The sequence below is a fragment of the Littorina saxatilis genome, linkage group LG14, assembly GCF_037325665.1.
Source record: "Littorina saxatilis isolate snail1 linkage group LG14, US_GU_Lsax_2.0, whole genome shotgun sequence".
Lineage (NCBI taxonomy): Eukaryota > Metazoa > Mollusca > Gastropoda > Littorinimorpha > Littorinidae > Littorina > Littorina saxatilis.
This window is the reverse complement of record NC_090258.1, coordinates 13,087,246-13,108,378: the sequence shown is the minus strand read 5'-3', so window position 1 is coordinate 13,108,378 and position 21,133 is coordinate 13,087,246. Positions and strand designations below refer to the sequence as shown.

At 42.6% G+C, this 21,133-nt stretch overlaps 1 protein-coding gene across 1 annotated transcript; it reads right to left on the bottom strand.

Moving 5' to 3' along the window:
* Nucleotides 1-5,597: 5,597 nt before the first annotated feature.
* Nucleotides 5,598-14,021, bottom strand: LOC138946855 (apolipoprotein D-like). The gene is made up of 5 exons (XM_070318258.1): nt 13,884-14,021; nt 12,827-12,981; nt 9,996-10,111; nt 9,386-9,481; nt 5,598-7,489 (listed from the first exon to the last, which is right to left on the bottom strand). Exons 1-5 carry the CDS (start codon nt 14,019-14,021, stop codon nt 7,311-7,313), a joined length of 684 nt encoding a protein of 227 aa, XP_070174359.1. The 3' UTR covers nt 5,598-7,310.
* Nucleotides 14,022-21,133: the final 7,112 nt, after the last annotated feature.

Genomic DNA, 21,133 nt, shown 5'->3' with positions numbered 1-21,133 from the left:
GTCGTGTCGTGTCGTGTCGTGTCGTGTCGTGTCATGTCGTGTCGTGTCGTGTTGTATTGAATTGTTTTGTATTGTATCGAATCGTGTCGTGTCGTGTCAAGTCGTGTCGTGTCGTGTCGTATTGCATTGTATTGTTTTGTATTGTATCGAATCGTGTCGTGTCGTGTCGTATTGTGTCGTATTGTATTGTATTGTATTGTATCGTATCGTATTGTATCGTATTGTATCGTATTGTATTGTGTTGTAGTGCATGTTTTTGAATTCAGTAAATGCAGTGTACGATGGATGTAATGCCTTTTTCTTTCGAAAACATGCACTTCTGGCAATTTTAATTGAGCTAAAAGTAGCTCCGCTTTCCTCGCTTGTAAGGAACAGGACTGTTTCACAGTCCATCACTACCCCCGTTGTTAGTTTTTCATGTCCCTTAAACCTTTATCGCTATTCGGGACATTTAAATATCCCCCGACAGACTATATTCCAAACATGGTCTATTCCGGATTCGATTTTCTCAGACATTTCTGGTGTCGTTTACCTTTCGGCGATTGGTCAATGCATTTCGGAGCCGTACTACAACATAATGTCGGTCACACTTGAAATTAACGCTACTTAAAATTGCATTCCATACGAAGTAAACAGGCGCATGGGGTCTGTTATCAACTTTATACTTACTTCGAGTGAGATCGACAGAACGTACAGTACACAAATATGAACGGAGAAACTCGGAAACCGAGGAGTCGACACATGCTCGAGAACTCACGTGTAACGTTCGAAGTTGATTGAAGTGTCTATTTTCTCCCCAGAGAATTGTCTGCCAGATTGACTTAGTGGCAGTGTGCTCGCCCAAGAACCCGCCGGTCACGGGGTTCGATACGCATAGTTGGCAAGAATATTTTTAAAATACATTTCTTTAATTTTCATGTTGTTTGTATTTTCTGAACTCGTTATTCTTGTATCTTATTCATTGTAATTAATTCAGGAGGTTAGAGTGATGTATTGTCGATCGTATTTGATCAAAGGGTTGTATATTTATCGAGTACCTCTGGTAAACGATTTCCCAGAATTACTCATTCTATTTTGAGTAACGTCGGCTTTTTGGAAAATCCTGGGTGATTGTATTACCACGCATCGACTGGATGTAATGGTGGTTGCCTACTTCTAGTTTAATCCACTTCTGTTGATTGTATAATAGTACACGTTTTTGAATATACTGTTCCGCTTTTTGCACTGCCTGTCAGGGGCGGACGAGGGGGGGGGGGGGGTTTCTGGGGGTTTCCGGAAACCCTCCCCCAGCCAAAAAAAAAATTGTGTTTTTTTGGGTTGAGTTTCAATTTTTGGGGTATTTATCAGTGACAAAATCTGCTGCCTGAAACTGGTAATGATCATCCTCAGAATGCACCAGATTGCACCATTTTGCATCCTTTTTTTCACAATTTTCCGGGGGGGGACCCCCCTAGCAAGCTAGGCGCTTCGCGCCTTCACACCCATATCTTCACAATATACTTTTGGAACCACCCCCCCCCCCCATAAAATGAACTGATCCGCCCCTGCCTGTTATATGTAAATCATTTTTATAAAGCGCTTTATTCAAAATATGCTAGGATAACACTGAATGCTCTGGGTCTAAGTGGTTTTGGGCCTACCTAATTTATTTTACACTGCTCGGTTAAAAGGTTTAAATTGAAACTTGTACAATGCATTGAAAAAAAATGTATGCAATCATGATCATCCAAATCAAATGTGAAAGAAACCTGCCTAGATAAAAGATAGTCTAAAGATACATTTATTTACATATATTGAACATTTTTCCCCAGAACCGTGCATTTTATTTTTTTGCATTTCAGAAAAACTAATTCATAAATGACCAATGCAGAAATGTAGAATGTAACATACATTATACAGCATGGTGAGAGAGTGTGTGTTAATATCAATCTGGATTGATAAGCTTCATATTGATTGATTACTTGGAGACCAATTTCATTGTATATTATATAAGTATAAATAGTTTTAGTATCATTTGCTGAAGAAGTTATTTCTGTTTACTTTCGAAGGAATGCAAACGCAATGTACACATGCATTTGGATAAACAATGATAGAAAACATGATTGAAGTTGGTGTATTTTGTAATAATATTGTAACGGAATGTGATTATTTGCCCCTATGCATTTTTTCGAGTGAACAAATTTGTAGAACAGTCTTTTTATTTATTGGTTGTATGGACGTTTTATATCACACATAATAATGTAAAGTGTTGTAGTGTCTCATTATTATAAAAAAAAATACTGATGTTGTTGTATGTTGTTGTTGTTTTTTCATCTAATTAATGTTTGCCCTGGCTTGGCTTTCCAGGTCACCCACAGCACCCGATGAAGAGTCGAGACTCCTTTTTATATTTAGTCAAGTTTTGACTAAATATTTTAACATCGAGGGGGAATCGAAACGAGGGTCGTGGTGTATGTGCGTGCGTGTGTGCGTGCGTGCGTGTGTGTGTGTGTGTGTGTGTGTGTGTGTGTGTGTGTGTAGAGCGATTCAGACTAAACTACTGGACCGATCTTTATGAAATTTGACATGAGAGTTCCTGGGTATAAAATCCCCGAACGTTTTTTTCATTTTTTTGATAAATGTCTTTGATGACGTCATATCCGGCTTTTCGTGAAAGTTGAGGCGGCACTGTCACGCCCTCATTTTTCAACCAAATTGGTTGAAATTTTGGTCAAGTAATTTTCGACGAAGCCCGGGGTTCGGTATTGCATTTCAGCTTGGTGGCTTAAAAATTAATTGATGACTTTGGTCATTAAAAATCGGAAAATTGTAAAAAAAAATAAAAATTTCTAAAACGATCCAAATTTACGTTTATCTTATTCTCCATCATTTGCTGATTCCAAAAACATATAAATATGTTATATTCGGATTAAAAACAAGCTCTGAAAATTAAATATATAAAAATTATTATCAAAATTAAATTGTCCAAATCAATTTAAAAACACTTTCATCTTATTCCTTGTCGGTTCCTGATTCCAAAAACATATAGATATGATATGTTTGGATTAAAACACGCTCAGAAAGTTAAAACAAAGAGAGGTACAGAAAAGCGTGCTATCCTTCTTAGCGCAACTACTACCCCGCTCTTCTTGTCAATTTCACTGCCTTTGCCATGAGCGGTGGACTGACGATGCTACGAGTATACGGTCTTGCTGAAAAATGACAGCTACTTGACTAAATATTGTATTTTCGCCTTACGCGACTTGTTTATTTTGTGTTCGCCTTTACACTCGGAGTCCAGCTCTGGATATGAAGCTGGTGGTCTTATGTAGAGCCTCTACGGGACCGTGCAGCTTGATTTAGAGGGTCGTCGACCTGGGCCAAGTCTTGGTCCTCAAGAGCTGGAGGTTCCTGCAGTCCTGTAGGATGTGGGCTGCGTCTTGTTCTGCCTCTCCATAGGGGCACATGGGGGAGGACACGGCTCGCAATTGCCTGTACAGGTGTTGTTGCAGTCTGTCGTGCCCTGTTCTCAGGCGGAATATTGTTACCTAGTCAGGCCTTGACAGTTGCTGGTAGCTGTCGTGTGTCGGGCGGGTCTTAAGCAGAGATGTTATTATCGTTTTCATCTCGGTAGAATCAACTGTCAGACTCCTCACTGAAGATTGTTTCTCATACCATTTTAGCAAGGATTTATCTCCATGAACCCTAAAGGAACTCATTTTGGTGTATTGATGATTCAAGAACTATGAAAACCATCAATGATAAACGATCATAAATGTCTAAACAACAATCAATATCCTCATATATAGCTATTCTGGTGAACACGTGGGGGAATTCGGGGGCAGTGATTGGATGGTCTCTTCCGATCATCAAAGCATAATGCTACGGAAGTCGGCCATTTTTCTCAATATCCAAAAGCATATTGTCAATAACAAAGACGCATGGTTCCGGTTTACCCACCTGTACCACACGATGTTTCACTGATCGACAACAGCATACACTGACAACTTGAAATTCTTCCCGGGAATGTTTTTCAGCTTTACAAAATTAATGTCAATAGCATACCCTTTTCTGCTAACTTCCCGATGAAACAGGACCAAACCTACTATTTTCTGTCCCTAAACACCACAAAATGCCAAAAGTCGAAAGATGTAGTACTAACAGGGGAGTAAAACGGAACAGCCGTTTTTGTGTGCCTGTGAGCTTAGTTCACTGTTGCCGACTGACACAAATGTTCGCATTCGGCTTTTCTTATCTCGTAACTCCACACTTAATACCCCACTTCCCCTCTGAAGTATTGATGTACAACCCATGTTACTAACATGCATGTAGTCGTTTATAACTGAGGTTGAAAAATTCGCTTCATGACGAGACAAGTATAAATGCCATTCACCCAAACTGGAAACGTCGCTGCCGTCTGCTTGCTTTGTACGGATTAGCTGTTCTCTTTTCCTCCCCTTGTTGCATCCTAGTTCTTCAGTTGTTTCTGGTTTTCCATTGATGTTGTGTTTTGGTCTTCTTCATAAGTAGTCTTGTTCAAAATTAAAAAAACCTCAAACTTCTTTTTGTTGTATACGAATGAACTAATAAAAAGCTGTTTAACAGCTGTGTTGTCAAATCGAGGTTTTTTTCCAAAGTCAGTGTGGCTCCTGCGCAAAACTAATGCGCATAAGAAACGGCGTCTGCTATCAAAACCTGAGATCAACGCATCGACGCAAAAACTGTCATTTTGTAAGTTTGGAACAACAAATAAAGGTCAGAACAGCTATATAATTGCTATTGTGTTTTCAGCGTAGCAATAGGGTCCGATATTTAGACTCGAACAAGTATAATGCGACTCGTCTTCGACTCGTCGGCATTATACTTGTCTCGACTAAATATCGGACCCTATTGCTACGCTGAAAACACAATAGCGGTTAATGATAGTGATTTGGTTTTTTTGGCAAATGAGTGTGTACTGTTTTCGTAATTCATTCCAGCAAAATTGCACACGAAAAAAAAAGTAACTTACGACGAGGCCTTTTTATGTTACGTAACTTTTAAGCCCTAAAAAGAATAAAAGGAATAACTGTTTTTCGTTCGCTCTGTGTTAGTGTGTTGTGTGTGTGTGTGTGTGTGTGTGTGTGTGTGTGTGTGTGTGTGTGTGTGTGTGTGTGTGTGTGTGTTTGTGTGTGTGTGGTGTGTGTGTGTGTGTGTCGGTGTGTGTGTGTGACGTGGTGTGTGTGTGTGTGTGGTGTGTGTGTGTGGTGTGTATGAGTGTGTGTGTGTGTGTGTGTGTGTGTGTGTGTTTGGAATCAGCACATTGTCGGAAGGGACATCATCTGAATACTGTTTCTTCTTCTTCTTCGTTCATGAGCTGAAACTCCAACTATCTTTTACGTGTATGACCGTGCGCACACACACACACACACACACACACACACACACACACACACACACACGCACACACACACACACACACACACACACACACACACACACACACACACACAGAACCGACAAGAAAGATACAACTCCCAAGAATTCACTTGGGACAATTACCTCCCCTGAACCATCACATTACAAACGTACTGACATACAGACAGCCGTGTTTAAAGCAAGACAAAACGATTAAAACGGTTGATTCTTAGAACATTTATTGAAAAATCAGAATCATCAAGGAGTAATGCGAACATCATTTTAATCTTTTAATTCTATTCAGTTTTAAAGTTAGTTTACAAGTGTTTGTTGAACATTTTCAACATAAGCCCGTCCCCAAAAGCTGATTTTAAACCTTTCAGCAAAAATAGTTCTGCTCACTATAACAATTTAAAGGCATATGTACGCGCTCCCGTGTTTACAAAGTGTAGTTTGCCCATAATTGATGTCAAACGCACCATAAGACCATGTAATGACGATATGTCGCCATGCGCGGACCATATACATGCATTACAGCTTGTTTTAGAGTCTCAAAAACTTTGGATGTAAACAAAGACGCGGAGTTATTTCCCTTGCGTCAACGCTACCTCTGTTGGCAAATCTATAAATAGGACGATCCAGATCAAAATGAAAATTAACATATCTCAACATTGAAGGGGTCCTAGACCACAATATTTTGCAGGGAACTTAATTTAGCATGTCTCCAGCTGTTGGTAAAGCAATTAGCGTGTATAGTCATCGAGTACATATGGCTTTAAGTCTTTACTTAAGGGTTATGTCCTGGTTCGGCTGACACCTCCGTAAGACAATCAGAAAAGATCATTTGGTCGCTTTTTTTTTTTTTTGAAAGTCAAACCTACGATAATTCAAGGGAGTTAAAATCTCCCAACTTACTTTTCCGTCTTGAACGCAGCGCGATAAGACGTGTTTTTCGCGGAAGAAAATTATGTGAATATAGCCAGGCTTTGACCTGCGACAAGACCATCCCACTTGACTCATACCATAAATCAGCATCCTGAATAATTCCTGTGGGAGTTGGAATTTGTCGATGGATTCTTTCTTCTTCTTCAGCGTTCCAGAATGTTCTGGTTACACGTGAGCTCGTTTGCCCTTTTGGGTCCCCCAGACAATACTCTGAGAGCATAGTCAGCTTCACGCCACTTTCGTTGAGTAGGCATGCTGGGTATTTTCGTGTTTTCCACAACCCACCGAACTCCGATATAGATTACAGGATCTTTTCCGTGCGCACTTGGTCTTGTGCTTGCGTGTACACACGAAGGGGGTTAAGAAACTAGCAGGTCTGCACATAAGTTGACCTGGGAGATCGGAAAAATCTCCACTCTTAATCCACCAGGCGGCACTGCAGCGACCGGGATTCGAACTCACGACCTCCCGATTAGGAGGCCGACGTCTTACCACCACGCCACTGCGCCCGTCGTCGATGAATTAATTGTGTAGCTTGCCACCAGTGACCTTTAAGAAACTAATTTACGAAAATAATCTCAATCTGCACAGACAGCATTCAGGCTGTTCACCGTTGGTATGTGTCCAAGTGGAGGGATGGCCGTATCTCATGTAAAACTATAGCCAGATCTTAGATGGTGAGGTGAATCGGTTACACCAGGAGGACTGTGACTTAAGGGGGCACTACTAGCTGGATTTGTGAGAAAAAAAATCGTTTTATTCAGTCGTTCAAAATTATGAATAGCCCATATATATGTAGAAATGGCTGAATTTTTATCGTGCAGCTATTATTTTTCTGATATTAGGAATACTTTTCGAGATATTTAGACAGGATCGAATTTCACTGTACAGTCTAGTCTAGTCCAAGGCAAAGAAGTTGTGTAGGTTTCCTCAGCAAGACATGTTGCATTCAACGTGCTGAGCAGTGAATTTCGAACCTAATCAACTCATTACATATTGCCCCCCTGGTCCCTCAGGTAGTGGAAAGGGTCAGAGTTCACGGTGCAGTGGGTCTGGTCCACGACGAAGAAGTTGTCTGGATTCACTCCGCCGTCACGCAGCAAGTCTTTGAGAGCGCCAAGGTCTTCTGGGGCAACGCCTCGCTCCCGTGTCAGGATCCAGGCCGCGTCTGCAGCAGGCAAAATAATAATATTCTTGACAGATATATAGTTGTTAAAAATGACGGTTTACACACACACGCACACACACGCACACACACACACACACACATAACACACACACACACGCACACACACACCCACACACACACACACACACATACACACATGCACACACACAAACACACATACACCTCCCCCTCACACATTGGCACTGACACAGATACATGCACGCACGCACGCACGCACACACGCACGCACGAACACACACACACACATACCGACACACATCATGTACACACACACACACACACACACACACACACACACACACACACACACACAAACACAAAATACATCTTTAAAATTCTACTATACTGTTCAAAAAAAGAAACGCATAGCTTGTAATATTTGGTTAATTTAGTTATATGGCTACAAGGATATCCACCAAACTGCAGAAAATGTTTATCTGGTCGTCGACCTTTCGTCCATTGCCACAAGTGAGCTCTGCACGTGACGCATGCGTTATCAGTGGCTACAATGTCAAAATTGCTCATTTGGCGTGACCACTCGTCATGCTTCAGTGTAATCTCGTGAAACTCGGGGAATATTGAGCTCTCACCATGTCTTCCAAAACCCATAAAAGCGGATTGTTCGCCACAAAGAAATCAGACGACAATTCAGCGACGAAAGATGGCCCGATTGAGCAGAGAAGACCGCCAAATTGCATTGGGTCGTTTACAAGCAGGCCAAAGTCAAAGTGCAATCGCCAGGCACTTCCACGTGTCCCAGAGCACCATCAGTAGACTGTGGGTCAGGTTTCAAGCCACTGGCTCCGTTGCTGACTTGCCACGAGCGGGAAGACCAAGGGCGACAACTGCTGCTCACGACCGCTTCATACGGCTCCGCCACCTCCGGAATCGTTTCCTGTCGGCCTCATCTTCTGTCCAGGCTCTCCCCGGGCCACACCGATTATCGGACCAGACCGTGCGGAACCGCCTGCATGAAGCTGGTTTGAGAGCTCGCAGACCTCACAGAGGAGCTGTCCTCACCCGCCGCCATCGCCAGAACCGAGTGCAGTGGGGCAACCAGCACCTTCGCTGGACCGTCCGGAATCACTGGAGACACGTGTGGTTCAGCGACGAGTCCTACTTCCTGCTCCAGCGACATGATGGTCGGAGGAGGGTCTACCGGAGAGTAAACGAACGTTACGCGCCCAACTGTGTGGATGAGGCACCCGTTCATGGTGGTGGAGGCGTCATGGTGTGGGGGGCGATCAATACCGCTGGAAGGAGCACCCTGGTGCACGTCCAAGGGCGCATAACTGCCCAGCGATACGTGGAGGAAATTCTGCGCCCACACGCCCTTCCTCTTCTGGCTGACCAGGATGCCATATTCCAGCAGGACAACGCTCGCCCGCACACAGCACGACTCACCACCCAGTTCCTCACCGACCACCATGTCCAGGTGCTTCCCTGGCCATCCATGTCGCCAGACATGAACCCGATAGAACACCTCTGGGATGAATTGGACAGACGTGTGCGCAGGCGAGAAGAAGCGCCGGCAAATCACCGAGATCTATTGCAGGCACTTCAGGAGGAGTGGGACACCATCCCACAACAAGATATCCGGCATCTGATCCAGTCCATGCCCAGAAGGTGCCGGGCAGTTGTTGCTGCTCAAGGCAGTCACACCCCCTACTGACTTGACAGCCTCGGCACCCAATCGTATTGATTGACTGATTGATTTGAAGATGCAAATGAACTGTGTGTGCATTCAACTGTGTCCATACCAAATTTCAAGCAAATAATCTAAATATTGGATTTTCTGTTAATTTTTTCGAAAAATAAAACAAATTTGGCAAGTAGCAACTATGCGTTTCTTTTTTTGAACAGTATAGTACTAACCGAAATGAGCAACCCCAAACGGGAGCGAAGTGCAGGAGTAGACAAGCGCGTAACTCGTGTAGTCTGTTGCCAGCACCCAGTAGTTCCCCTTGGCAACTGAAAGGTTACAGTTGCACGCTTATTCTCAAATGCATTAAACATTAAAAACACAACCAACCAAGAACAGCACCAACGACTAGTGCTACGACATCAACAACTTATCAACTGCAAGATTCAAGTTACAACCACACACGTGTGCATAGCCACGCAGAGAGAGAGAGAGAGAGAGAGAGAGAGAGAGAGAGAGAGAGAGAGAGAGAGAGAGAGAGAGAGAGAGAGAGAGAGAGAGAGAGAGAGAGAGAGAGAGAGAGAGAGTGAGAGAGAGGCAGGGAGGGAGGGAGAGAGAGAGAGAGAGAGAGAGTGAGAGAGAGAGAGAAAGAGAGAGAGAGAGATTAGGAGGGAGAGAGAGTGAGACACAGACACACACACAAAAACACCCCAGATAGACACACAGACAGACAGAGACAGAGAGACAGCCTGACGATAGACACACAGACAGACAGAGACAGAGAGACAGCCTGACGATAGACACACAGACAGACAGAGACAGAGAAAGCATCTCAACACTCACAGTAGGACAAGATCTGTCCCCCGAAGCTGACCACCAGTTTGGCCGGAATACTGGGGTCAGGAATTGTGGCCGTTCCACTGGCTGACTGTCGGTATCTGGACAGTGTGCGTCCAGCTCTGCACAGGAATGTGTGTTTTCGACTTTTATCATTGAATTTACACTTTATAAAGCACACTATGAAGTTAGTCAAGAAGAGTTAAAATTGACATTCTTCTCGCGTACATGGTTATGTTCCCGGTGTAACACGAGAAAATTACTCCCACGAGATTTTTACTCCGGAGTAAACATTTCGTACGAAAAAGTTACTCCCTTTACGATAAAAGCACTCCCCCATTGCACGAGAAAATTACTCCCAAAGACAGGTGAGTTCCGAGTAAACATTTTGTACAAACATGTTACTCCCCTGACGAATAAATAACGAATAAATTACTTCACCCCAACACGAGCAATTTAACTTCCCATGCCAGGTGTACGACATTTTTACTCCCTTGTCCCCTGTTAGTCTTTGTGGTGGAAGGGGTGGAAGGAGGGTAGCGCGACATTCGTGTGCGCGAGATCACTTATTGGCATTATCCCTTCGCCCGCATCCCATTTTTGCGAACGAGATTTTTACTGGAAGTAAAAAAACTGGGGAGTAAAAATTTCGTGGAGGGAGTAATTTTTTCGTGCCTTTGGGAGTTCTTTTCTCGTACGAAAAGTGTACTCTGAGTAAGAATTTCGTACGAAATATTTACTCCGGAGTAAATATTTCGTGGAGTAAATATTTTGTGTTACACCGGCTACAGATCTGTCCACAACTCAGTTTGAAGAACCATTGAGCATGCTGAAACCGTCGTAAACACTCTTTGTGCAAATGGCTACACTGGGAAGTAAAATTCTTCGATATTTATTAAAGCTTTCAGATTTTCTTCAGCCACACAGATTGAATCCTTTGGAGGGTGGTGAAAAAATTCATGAATGGTCAGAGCAAAGCGAATGTTTACTGTTTGATTTAGCCTGTTTTATCGTCATTTGGTTGTGTTCTTGTGTGGCGCGTATTTCGAAACAACTCGGATGGAAGTGCCGTATGTTTTGTGCATATCCAAGTCGAACGTTGATGGACAAGTTATCCCAGTAAGGCCAACAACAAAAAATAGTCTGTTTACAGTATCCCGACCGACCCTATTTTTTCGCGCGACCACTTGATTTTGGCATTTGGGGAAAAAAAAGTCTTTGTTTTTTGGCAAAATAACTTAAAAATATGTGGGTTTTTGAGAAAAAAAAATCCCAACCTACCGACCCTATTTTATTTGCCTATGTTACCATAAACAGACTTTTTCTTTTTTTGCCTAAGAATTTAGCAGTTGTGTTTGATAGACGTTTGACATTTGAACACGGAACACGATAATTACTTCAGGAGGCTATTCAAGACACATTATATTCGTTGGAAAGTAATAGAGCTTTTAAGAAAATGAAACCAATGAGCCAATCAACAGGAGAAGACCAGATGCTGATGTAATCGGAGCGAGTTCCTACACATCTCCCACACCAGCGTAGTCTGACAAACAGTTGTTGTCATGATGAGAGGACAGACAATCAAATGCTGATATAATCGGAGCGAGTTCCTACACATCTCCCACACTAGTGTAGTTTGACAAACAGTTGTTGTCATGATGAGAGGACAGACAATCAAATGCTGAGGTAATCAGAGCGAGTTCCTACACATCTCCCACACTAGCGTACTTTGACAAACAGTTGTTGTCATGATGAGAGGACAGACAATCAAATGCTGATATAATCGGAGCGAGTTCCTACACATCTCCCACACTAGTGTAGTTTGACAAACAGTTGTTGTCATGATGAGAGGACAGACAATCAAATGCTGAGGTAATCAGAGCGAGTTCCTACACATCTCCCACACTAGCGTAGTTTGACAAACAGTTGTTGTCATGATGAGAGGACAGACAATCAAATGCTGAGGTAATCAGAGCGAGTTCCTACACATCTCCCACACTAGCGTAGTTTGACAAACAGTTGTTGTCATGATGAGAGGACAGACAATCAAATGCTGAGGTAATCGGAGCGAGTTCCTACACATCTCCCACGCTAGCGTAGTTTGACAAACAGTTGTTGTCATGATGAGAGGACAGACAATCAAATGCTGAGGTAAGTTCAACATCTACATGCAAAGTGCTATCGCTGCAAAGGAAGAACAAGGCATGTATGCATTTGTTTTCTTCTACTGTTTTAATGTTTATTTCTCTCTTGATAATGAAATATCTTGATCCTTATCATTGTTCTTTTTGGAAGCCCTGTTTTCTCCCTCTTATTTACGTTAGAGTACCGGCACGGTTGGCCTAGTGGTAAGGCGTCCGCCCCGTGATCGGGAGGTCGTGGGTTCGAACCCCGGCCGGGTCATACCTAAGACTTAAAATTGGCAATCTAGTGGCTGCTCCGCCTGGCGTCTGGCATTATGGGGTTAGTGCTAGGACTGGTTGGTCCGGTGTCAGAATAATGTGACTGGGTGAGACATGAAGCCTGTGCTGCGACTTCTGTCTTGTGTGTGGCGCACGTTATACGTCAAAGCAGCACCGCCCTGATATGGCCCTTCGTGGTCGGCTGGGCGTTAAACAAACAAACAAAATACGTTTGAATCTAGTCTGGGGCTGGAGAGGGTGTATGGTAGTAAGCGACGGACGCTGTACGGGAGACGGGTTTAGATTAAGCCAGATATTGAAGAGAAAAAATCGACTTCACAACGTCTACTACACAGTAAAAAAAAAGTCTTCCCTAAGTCAACTTCGGACTCAATAAAGAAGGCCTTTAGGTTAATTCAGACGATAGAAACTTACATCTTGATTTCCCTAATGCCTGTATTGTTGACGCTGACGGTGGTGGCGTCGATGATGTTGTAGGTGGCCTTACCACACTTGATGAGGGCCTCGTAAGGGACAGGGAACCGCTCGTACTCGTTCCACGTGCCCACATAGAGGGCCCCAAAGGGTTTAAAATCGTGATCGTGATTGGCGTTTTTTTACCTTTCTGTGACCGTGATTGCCGAAATTTCCATTTCTGTGATCGTGATGGGACTTTGCCCGTGATCCGTGATGACAAAAAAATCAAGTCTCGTGATCGTGATCGTAATTTGTGTTCGTGATCGTGATGGGCATTATTGCAAAGCATTTTATTTTCAACGTACATTTTTCACAGCTGTATCACTCTATGATCCTCTATTCGTCAAGGTGTTTGTGATCGTGAAAACAAAAATCAAGAGGTAACTGTGATCGTGAAAGCTAAAATTTCTCTTCCTGTGATTGTGATGATACCCCCCCTTTGGGGCCCTCCACATACTGTCTTCCCGCACGTGAGTACGACGATAAGTAAAAATACAAAAGGCTTGAAAAAAGTTTGAAATATCTCTGTTTTTTGTCTCTTTCTGTCTGTCTGTCTATTTGTCTGTCTCCCTCTCTCTGTGTCTTTCTGTCTCTGTGACTGTCTGTCTGTCTCAGTCTCTGCCTTTTTCTCTGTCTCTCTTTCTGTCTCTCTCTGTGTCTCTGTGTGTGTCTGTGTCTGTGTATATCTGTCTCTGTCTCTCTCTGTCTGTCTGTCTGTCTGTCTGTCTGTCTGTCTGTCTCTCTCTCTCGTTCCTCTGCCTCTTTCTCCTCTTTATCTCAACTCTTCCTCTCAACCCCCCCTCTCTCTGTCTCTGTATCTCTGTCTGTCTGTCTGTCTGTCTGTCTGTCTGTCTGTCTGTCTGTCTGTCTCTCTCTCTCTCGTTCCTCCGCCTCTTTCTCCTCTTTATCTCAACTCCTCCTCTCAACAATATTCGCAACACTGTCTCTGTATCTCTGTCTGTCTCTCTCTCTGTTTGTCCGTCAGTCTGTCTGTCTATTTTCTTTCTCTACTCACGCTGTTGATGTCGAAGTCCTCCACCACAGGGGGCTTAGGGCACGCCCCCCATCCTCCGGGCAGACTGATGCCCTGTGCCCGCTGTATCATCATCACAAACACCGCCAACATCGCACACGTCGTCTTCATCCTCGTCATCGTTATCCTAGCTCTGAGCTCCCACTTATCAGACAATTCACTAAGCTTACTCATTCGAGGCGCGTCGGAACTGGAATTCCGACATCTGTGTTTAGCGTTGGCTGCGTGCCGGCACTTGAGTTCCGACGGATATCACGAATTTTTAACGGTGTAAACGGTCCTGCTGACCAAGGGAAACAACCCCTGCAATGAACTTCTATCTGTCTACAGTGGTACCATTCACTGTAAACAGTTCCTTCCCTTAAATTGTTGGGATTAATAAAAATTTTGTTGACGGTGTGCGACCCACGTGTTTTGACTTTTCCAAGATGGCGGATCGTTCTGCTGAGACGTAGTAACTTGAAAAGAGTGCTAGAACGTGTTATTCAGTACGGTTCTGATCTTGACCTCAGTGATGATGATAGTGGAGATGATATTTTAGATTCTGGTGACGATTTTGTGCCAATGGACGATCATTTGGGTGATGATTCGGGCAATGCAAGTGTCGATCATGACATTGTGTATGATGAACCCATGACGTAGAAAGTTTTTTTGTTTTGCTTCAAATTGGATATTTTGCGTGGATATGAAGACAACAAAAGGTATGTACTTTCAAATGTTTCATATATTTTCTAAAAGAGTAAGTTTCAAACTTTGCAAAAACATAAGGTATGTAAGGTTATCTTGTGTTGTTGATTTTTAATATTTTTTTCAAAATGGCTCTAAATCGCGCGTTGGCAGGGAACACAGGGGAAATTTAGCTGCGCCTCGAATGAGTTAAGTAATGTTTCTAACAACAATATGTTGTCAAGTTCTTGGAGCTTGATTGAAAACGTTGAGCATAAACGAGGAGTGATGAAGAACTGAGTGTGCTCTCTTCATTCGCAACACTCCTTCTACATCTGCACTGCGGTTCTAAGCTAATGGTGAAAGCTGTGATGACGCGAGCTTGTCACCGATAATAATTACAATGAAGTGGAGATGATAGTGACGGTGTCAGTTGTCACTTGCTGTGATTGCATCGTTCTTTGTGACTGTTGTGTGGTGAACTGATGGCAGATACACAGTATCAGTGTTTGTGCTACGATACATGCTGTAACCGTACGTTGACACGGGCAAGGCATATATCTGCAGAACTTGATGTTGTATTGTGTGTGTGTCTGTGTCAACGTGTGTGTTTGTGTGTGCACGCGCGCTCATGTGAGTGCGCATGCGTGTATGTATGTATGTGTGTGTGTATGTGTGTGTCACGTGTGTGAGTGTGTGTGCTTGTGTGAGTGAGTGAGTGAGTGAGTGTGTATGCGTGTGTGTGTGAATATGTGTGTTTGTTTGTTTTTCTTGTTTGTTTGTGTGTGTGTGTGTGTGTGTGTGTGTGTGTGTGTGTGTGTGTGTGTGTGTGTGTGTGTGTGTGTGTGTGTGTGTGTGTGTGTGTGTGTGTTTATGGTGGGATAGCTCGACTCCCCCGCGAAATTTAGCGCTTTACTTGGACACATAATTTTAATTTGACGTCCAAATAAAACACGTCTTCAAAATCACTCCAAAATAATTATGGAGGCTTGAAATAATGTGTAATACATATAAATAATTGAATTTGCCTACATTTTCACAATTTAGCAAAATGTCGGGAAATAACACACATTTTGTTACTTTTTGTGTTTTGTGTTTGTCCGGATACAACCGGAGTAACAATCCCTGTTCTCACACACTTTGTTTTCGCAGTTTAACATTATGAGGTTGTTTTATTACTATGACATGAGCAATTTGCTTTTTAACTATATTTTGAATTTAGAATAGCCAGATTTTAAATTAAAACTAATATTTTTGTTGTTTTTATGTTTGCTGACATATATTGGATTTTATGCTTTTGTATCAGTCAGGTTTTGTAAATCAAGCTCAGTTTTTAGAAAAAAAATCTTCTCTTAGAACTTTGATATTAAAAAAAAGTAAATGTTGTGGTAGTAGTGGTTTTTGTTGTTTATTTTGTCCTCCAAGGCTCCATATTCCTTCAAAATACATGTATTATCATTCTGCTACTATGGTGTGCTGGTTTCGTTTCTAACTTACACCAAAAAATGTAAGTAACCTGTACTTTTTTTCTTTTTTTTTAAACACTTTTGCCTTTAAATCATACCCTAGCCTGTGTATGCTACAGTGGAACCCCTGTCTCAAGACTTTATTTTAAAACATAAGGTCATAACATTTATCATATATTCGGGATCAGCTCGTTACTCCCCGGCTCGTTACTCCCCCGGCTCTTTCTTTCTTTCTTTATTTGGTGTTTAACGTCGTTTTCAACCACGAAGGTTATATCGCGACGGGGAAAGGGAGATCAAACACCTCAGAGCTGGAACATTTCGTTTTTGCCGCATAACATGAAGATTTCACCACTTTGATGCATCCACTGATAGGAAGTGTTAAATATATGCTATTCTATCATCAGGAGTACATATTTCATCTATACGGGCCTTATATTGTCCGTTTTGCGAATTGCGTCAGAGCTGGAACAAACCTAAGCTCCGCCCATTTTGCTATTGCTCAGAGCTGGCACATCGATTAAACTAGTTAATTAATTTTGAGAGAAATCTAGAAGCAATCTGAAAAATGTTTTGACGCCAAAACATTGCTTTTACATTGGCCCAGCTCCCCATTAGGGTTTGGGTGTTCTGTGTTAGTCTGTATCGAGCATAACCCCGAACATGCGCACAAATCTCCACTTTTTGACATACATGATCAATTATTGCGATATATATATATATATCCCATGACCTCCCTTCTTTGTCTCTGTTACTTCAGTATGGGTATATATGTTGTATTTTTATAGCTCAATAAATACATCATGGACTCCAAAAAATATATGATAGTGCAGATTCCGATTTGGGCAAAGGACTACTTTCCTCCCGACCTTTGACCTCGCGCCGAACAATGAAGTTCTAAAATCGTATTGCACGGCTCAGAAAACCATATCAGTTGCACGCAAAAATGAATCTCAGAACTGATCTGATGTATGAGATGCAATAAGCAAAAGTTTCTTTCATTATGAAAGCAATGCAGGTCGAAAAAACCGAACATTCAACTTACAAGATAACCAGATGCTAGCGAACCAAAACAAAAACACGAGTACCCTCCCCTTGCATCGTTAGCAGACGACTTTTGAGAATCTGTCGGTAGTGTGTTTTGGTGTGCGCCTTCAGCTATCAAACATCGGCTGTTTCTCGTGTTTTGCGAGCAAGTCTACTCTTTTGCCTGGCTCTGCAGTAAGTCCACATATTTTTCCGTAATCCAGTCATATTCCTTCAAAATGCAATCAATCGGCGGTGACAGACGTGTCGGTCGCGTTTTCCTCACACCGTCCCATGCCAGTTTAAGTTCATCCATGCAAACACACTCGCAAAACAGTTTATCACGTAGATACATTTCAAATAGGGAGCAAATGGTTAAATCGAAACCTACATATTTGTTCCCTAAAATTTGCTTCTCTGTCAATAAGCCTAATTACACACGTTCGAGAAAAACAACGTGGAATCGATTCTGAATCGAGTAAGCCAAATGGGTCCCAAACCCGTTTCGCCCGTTCTGCCGACCTGAAACGCAAAACAAAAGAATTGTGCGCTTCAACTAAATTAATTTCTATTCGACTTCATTACTTTCTTGCAACTTATGAACCTTTACTTAAAAGCTTTTAAATGGTCTGAAAGTAGTGTTACCGCGTACTTATCGATGCACTCATTCGTTTTATTTTTTCAGCGACGGTCACTTATAGTTTAAGGTTGCAAAAGGGCTAAGTCTCGCTGGCAACAGTTTTACCCTGCACAGATCGCAACAGTGCCGCTAGTAGTCTACACTTTGTGTTTGATGGTAGAATGGGATATACAGATTACAACACTCGTGGTTTTTTATATGGCTTGTATTTCAGTCAAGACCCAGCGGGAATATCAATCGAGAGCCACTCGCCAAAGGCTCGTGTCTCCCGATGATATTCATCCGCTGGGTCTTGACTGAACTACAAGCCATATAAAAAACCACTCGTGTTGTAACCTATACATATATATACTAGATGATTACCCGCTTCGCCGGGCAGCCGGCTTCGCCGGGATGAAATACTTAGAGCCGTACGCCGGCTTTGCCGGGTCCGAACAATGGACCCGCCAAGCTTAGGTCCCTCCCAGATTCGTGGAATGGGAACAGCACGAAAATGATTCAGTGGCCATAATGCCATTCCTGACCATATCGAGTCCCATCCTTGTCGACGAATGTAACCGTGTTAGTCACCTTTGGAGGCGAACTCCACTCAAACAGGATTGAGCAATTTAGAGCTTATCTATAAGCCCTTTTGAACTGTTATGGCTTTTCAAAGGAAGGCCAGTACATACAAATACACAAAAGCCGCCAGACCACATCACAAACAGAACTGAACAATCCCCAGGTGTTGCTCACATAGAGACACACACACACACACACACACACACACACACACACACACACACACACACACACACACACACACACACACACAAACACAGAGAAGCCGTATCTATAGAGAGATAGATGACAGTGTATTTTTCGCGTGGCTATAAATTGATTCGACCTTTGCACTTTTACAGTGAGGATAATTTACGGGTCCAATTTACGTTCTGGACACTGCGGTGACCTTCTAAAAATAGTAACAGAACGCCGGGAATATCCGAAGATGCCCCCCTCATACTATAGTGCACCATACGAAGGAAGGGAGGTAAACGCTGAAAACATGGAGAAGATGAGAAGATAAGGAAGAGTTACTGGGAATGGTGAAATGAACACAAAAACCAAAATCGGTTCAGCGCTGCGCGCTGAGAGCACGTGTTGAAATATCTCATCGATGATATTGTGTCCGGGGTGTAGCTGAATACGGTGTCCACATTTGAAAAAGATCCACCGAGAACTTTGGCTTTGGTGTGTCGGTATGGGGGCCCGGGTAGCTGAGGTGGAACCAAAATCGGTTCAGCGCGCACAAAATCGGTTCAGTGCTGCGCGCTGAGAGCACGTGTTGAAATATCTCATCGATGGGGTTGTGTCCGGGGTCTCTGTGAATAAGCCCACCAAATTTGAAGCAGATCCATCGAGAACTTTGGCCGTGCATCGCGAAGACACAGACAGACACACAGACACAAGTCGTATATATATTCATTGTAGCATCTAGTTGCCTACATTTGGTAATACCCAAAGCATTTGTGAACGTTTCAAACCAAAAAGTATAGTGGAACTCTGCTTTAAACACCTAGTCTTTTCATGCTCAAAAAAAAGAAGAAAAAAATACCCTTCCCCTACCCTACCTCCCCGGTTTTGTAAAGAAAATCTGGCCTGAAGTCTTTTCATGCGCAAAAAAACACAAAAACAAAAACATTCTAAGCTTTCTGTCTGTGGCGGTTTGAATTTGAATAACGACATCCAATAAAGTCTACCAATTACGTAATTCCTTTCTAAGCTCCCTGTCTCTGACGGATTGCATTTGAATAACGACATCCAATAAAGTCTACCAATTACGTAATTCCTTTCTAAGCTCTCTGTCTTTGACGGATACATTTGAATAACGACATCCAATAAAGTCTACCAACAGCTGCGAAAACTTTTAAGAACTTGAAACTCATCAAAAGGAATGAGTTGCACCTTGGGTCATTTCGGTCCTGAATTTCCCGACCGGAGCCAGGCAAAGCAGGAAAACAATACAACGTAATTCCTTTCTAAGCTTTCTGTCTCTGACGGATTGCATTTGAATAACGACATCCAATAAAGTCTACCAATTACGTAATTCCTTTTTAAGCTCTCTGTCTCTGACGGATACATATGAATTACGACATCCAATAAAGTCTACCAACAGCTGCGAAAACGTTTATAAGAAACTTGAAACTCATCAAAAGGAATGAGTTGCACCTTGGGTCATTTCGGTCCTGAATTTCCCGACCTGAGCCAGGCAAAGCAGGAAAACAATACAACGTAATTCCTTTCTGTCTCTGACGGATTGCATTTGAATAACGACATCCAATAAAGTCTACCAACTATCAGCTGCGGAGACATTTGTCTCAAAAAAATACCCCTTGGTTTGTCCCTGTCAAAAAAAAAAAAATTGGGATTACTGGTAGCTTTTTTGTACTACCACGCATATGTAACGCCATTTTGATAAAGTTGATAGTATTTACAGCTTTCCGGTCATATGTCCGGCTATCACTCACTTTTAGGTGGCAGATGTCCAGATATAACACGTGTTTCAGAATCTCTATTTTTGGGTGTGTAACTTTCAATAATGAGTGGGGTTTTTTTAAATCTCAAAAAGTATTCTTAAAGTCTAACACATGTTTACACTCGCACTCCGTGTCTGTAGCTTTAGAAATAAACCAGTCCAGATAAAACACATATTTCTTTGCGGCAAATGTCCGGCCAGATATCCCCCCCTCAGACACGTATGTGTGTGTGTGTTTCTGTTTGTGTGTGTGTGTGTGTGTGTGTGTGTGTGTGTGTGTGTGTGTGTGTGTGTGTGTGTGTGTGTGTGTGTGTGTGTGTGTGTGTTAAGACTGAACGGGTTTACTGCAAGTCGTTTGGGAAGAGAATGGAAAATTTGGCATCTCTGTACATTCTGTCTGTCTCGCTTCGTGTGAAGAGACAGAGAGGGAAAAAGAGACGGACAGACATATAGAAAAAGAGAGACACGGAGAGAGACAGAGAAAGGGGAGAGAGAGAGGGAAAGGTGGAGAGATATATAAAGATAGTATGAACGTATTTATGGCATTCTCTTGATTTTGAGGGATATCAAAGTGCAACAATTTCTTGTTTCTGAATCATTTACAATTCCACATTGAACGGTTGTGCGTTTTCTTGATCTGAATAACATCAACAGAATAACAGCAAAAGACGAGACATGTATGGTAAAAAATAGATATGCCCATGCGTGCACAAAATGGGTGATGGAAGGGGGGGGGGAGGGGATTCATCAATCTTTTATGCAGGCCCTTGTGTGTTATTTCTGAGGAATCGTGATTACTAAAAGCAGCGTGCTTAAATAGGTACCACCTGGCAATCCACCAACACGCATAGGTTAAAAACAATCTTGGGTTCGGCGCTAATGGCTTGAATTGCGCAGAACGTATTACTTTGCATTTTAC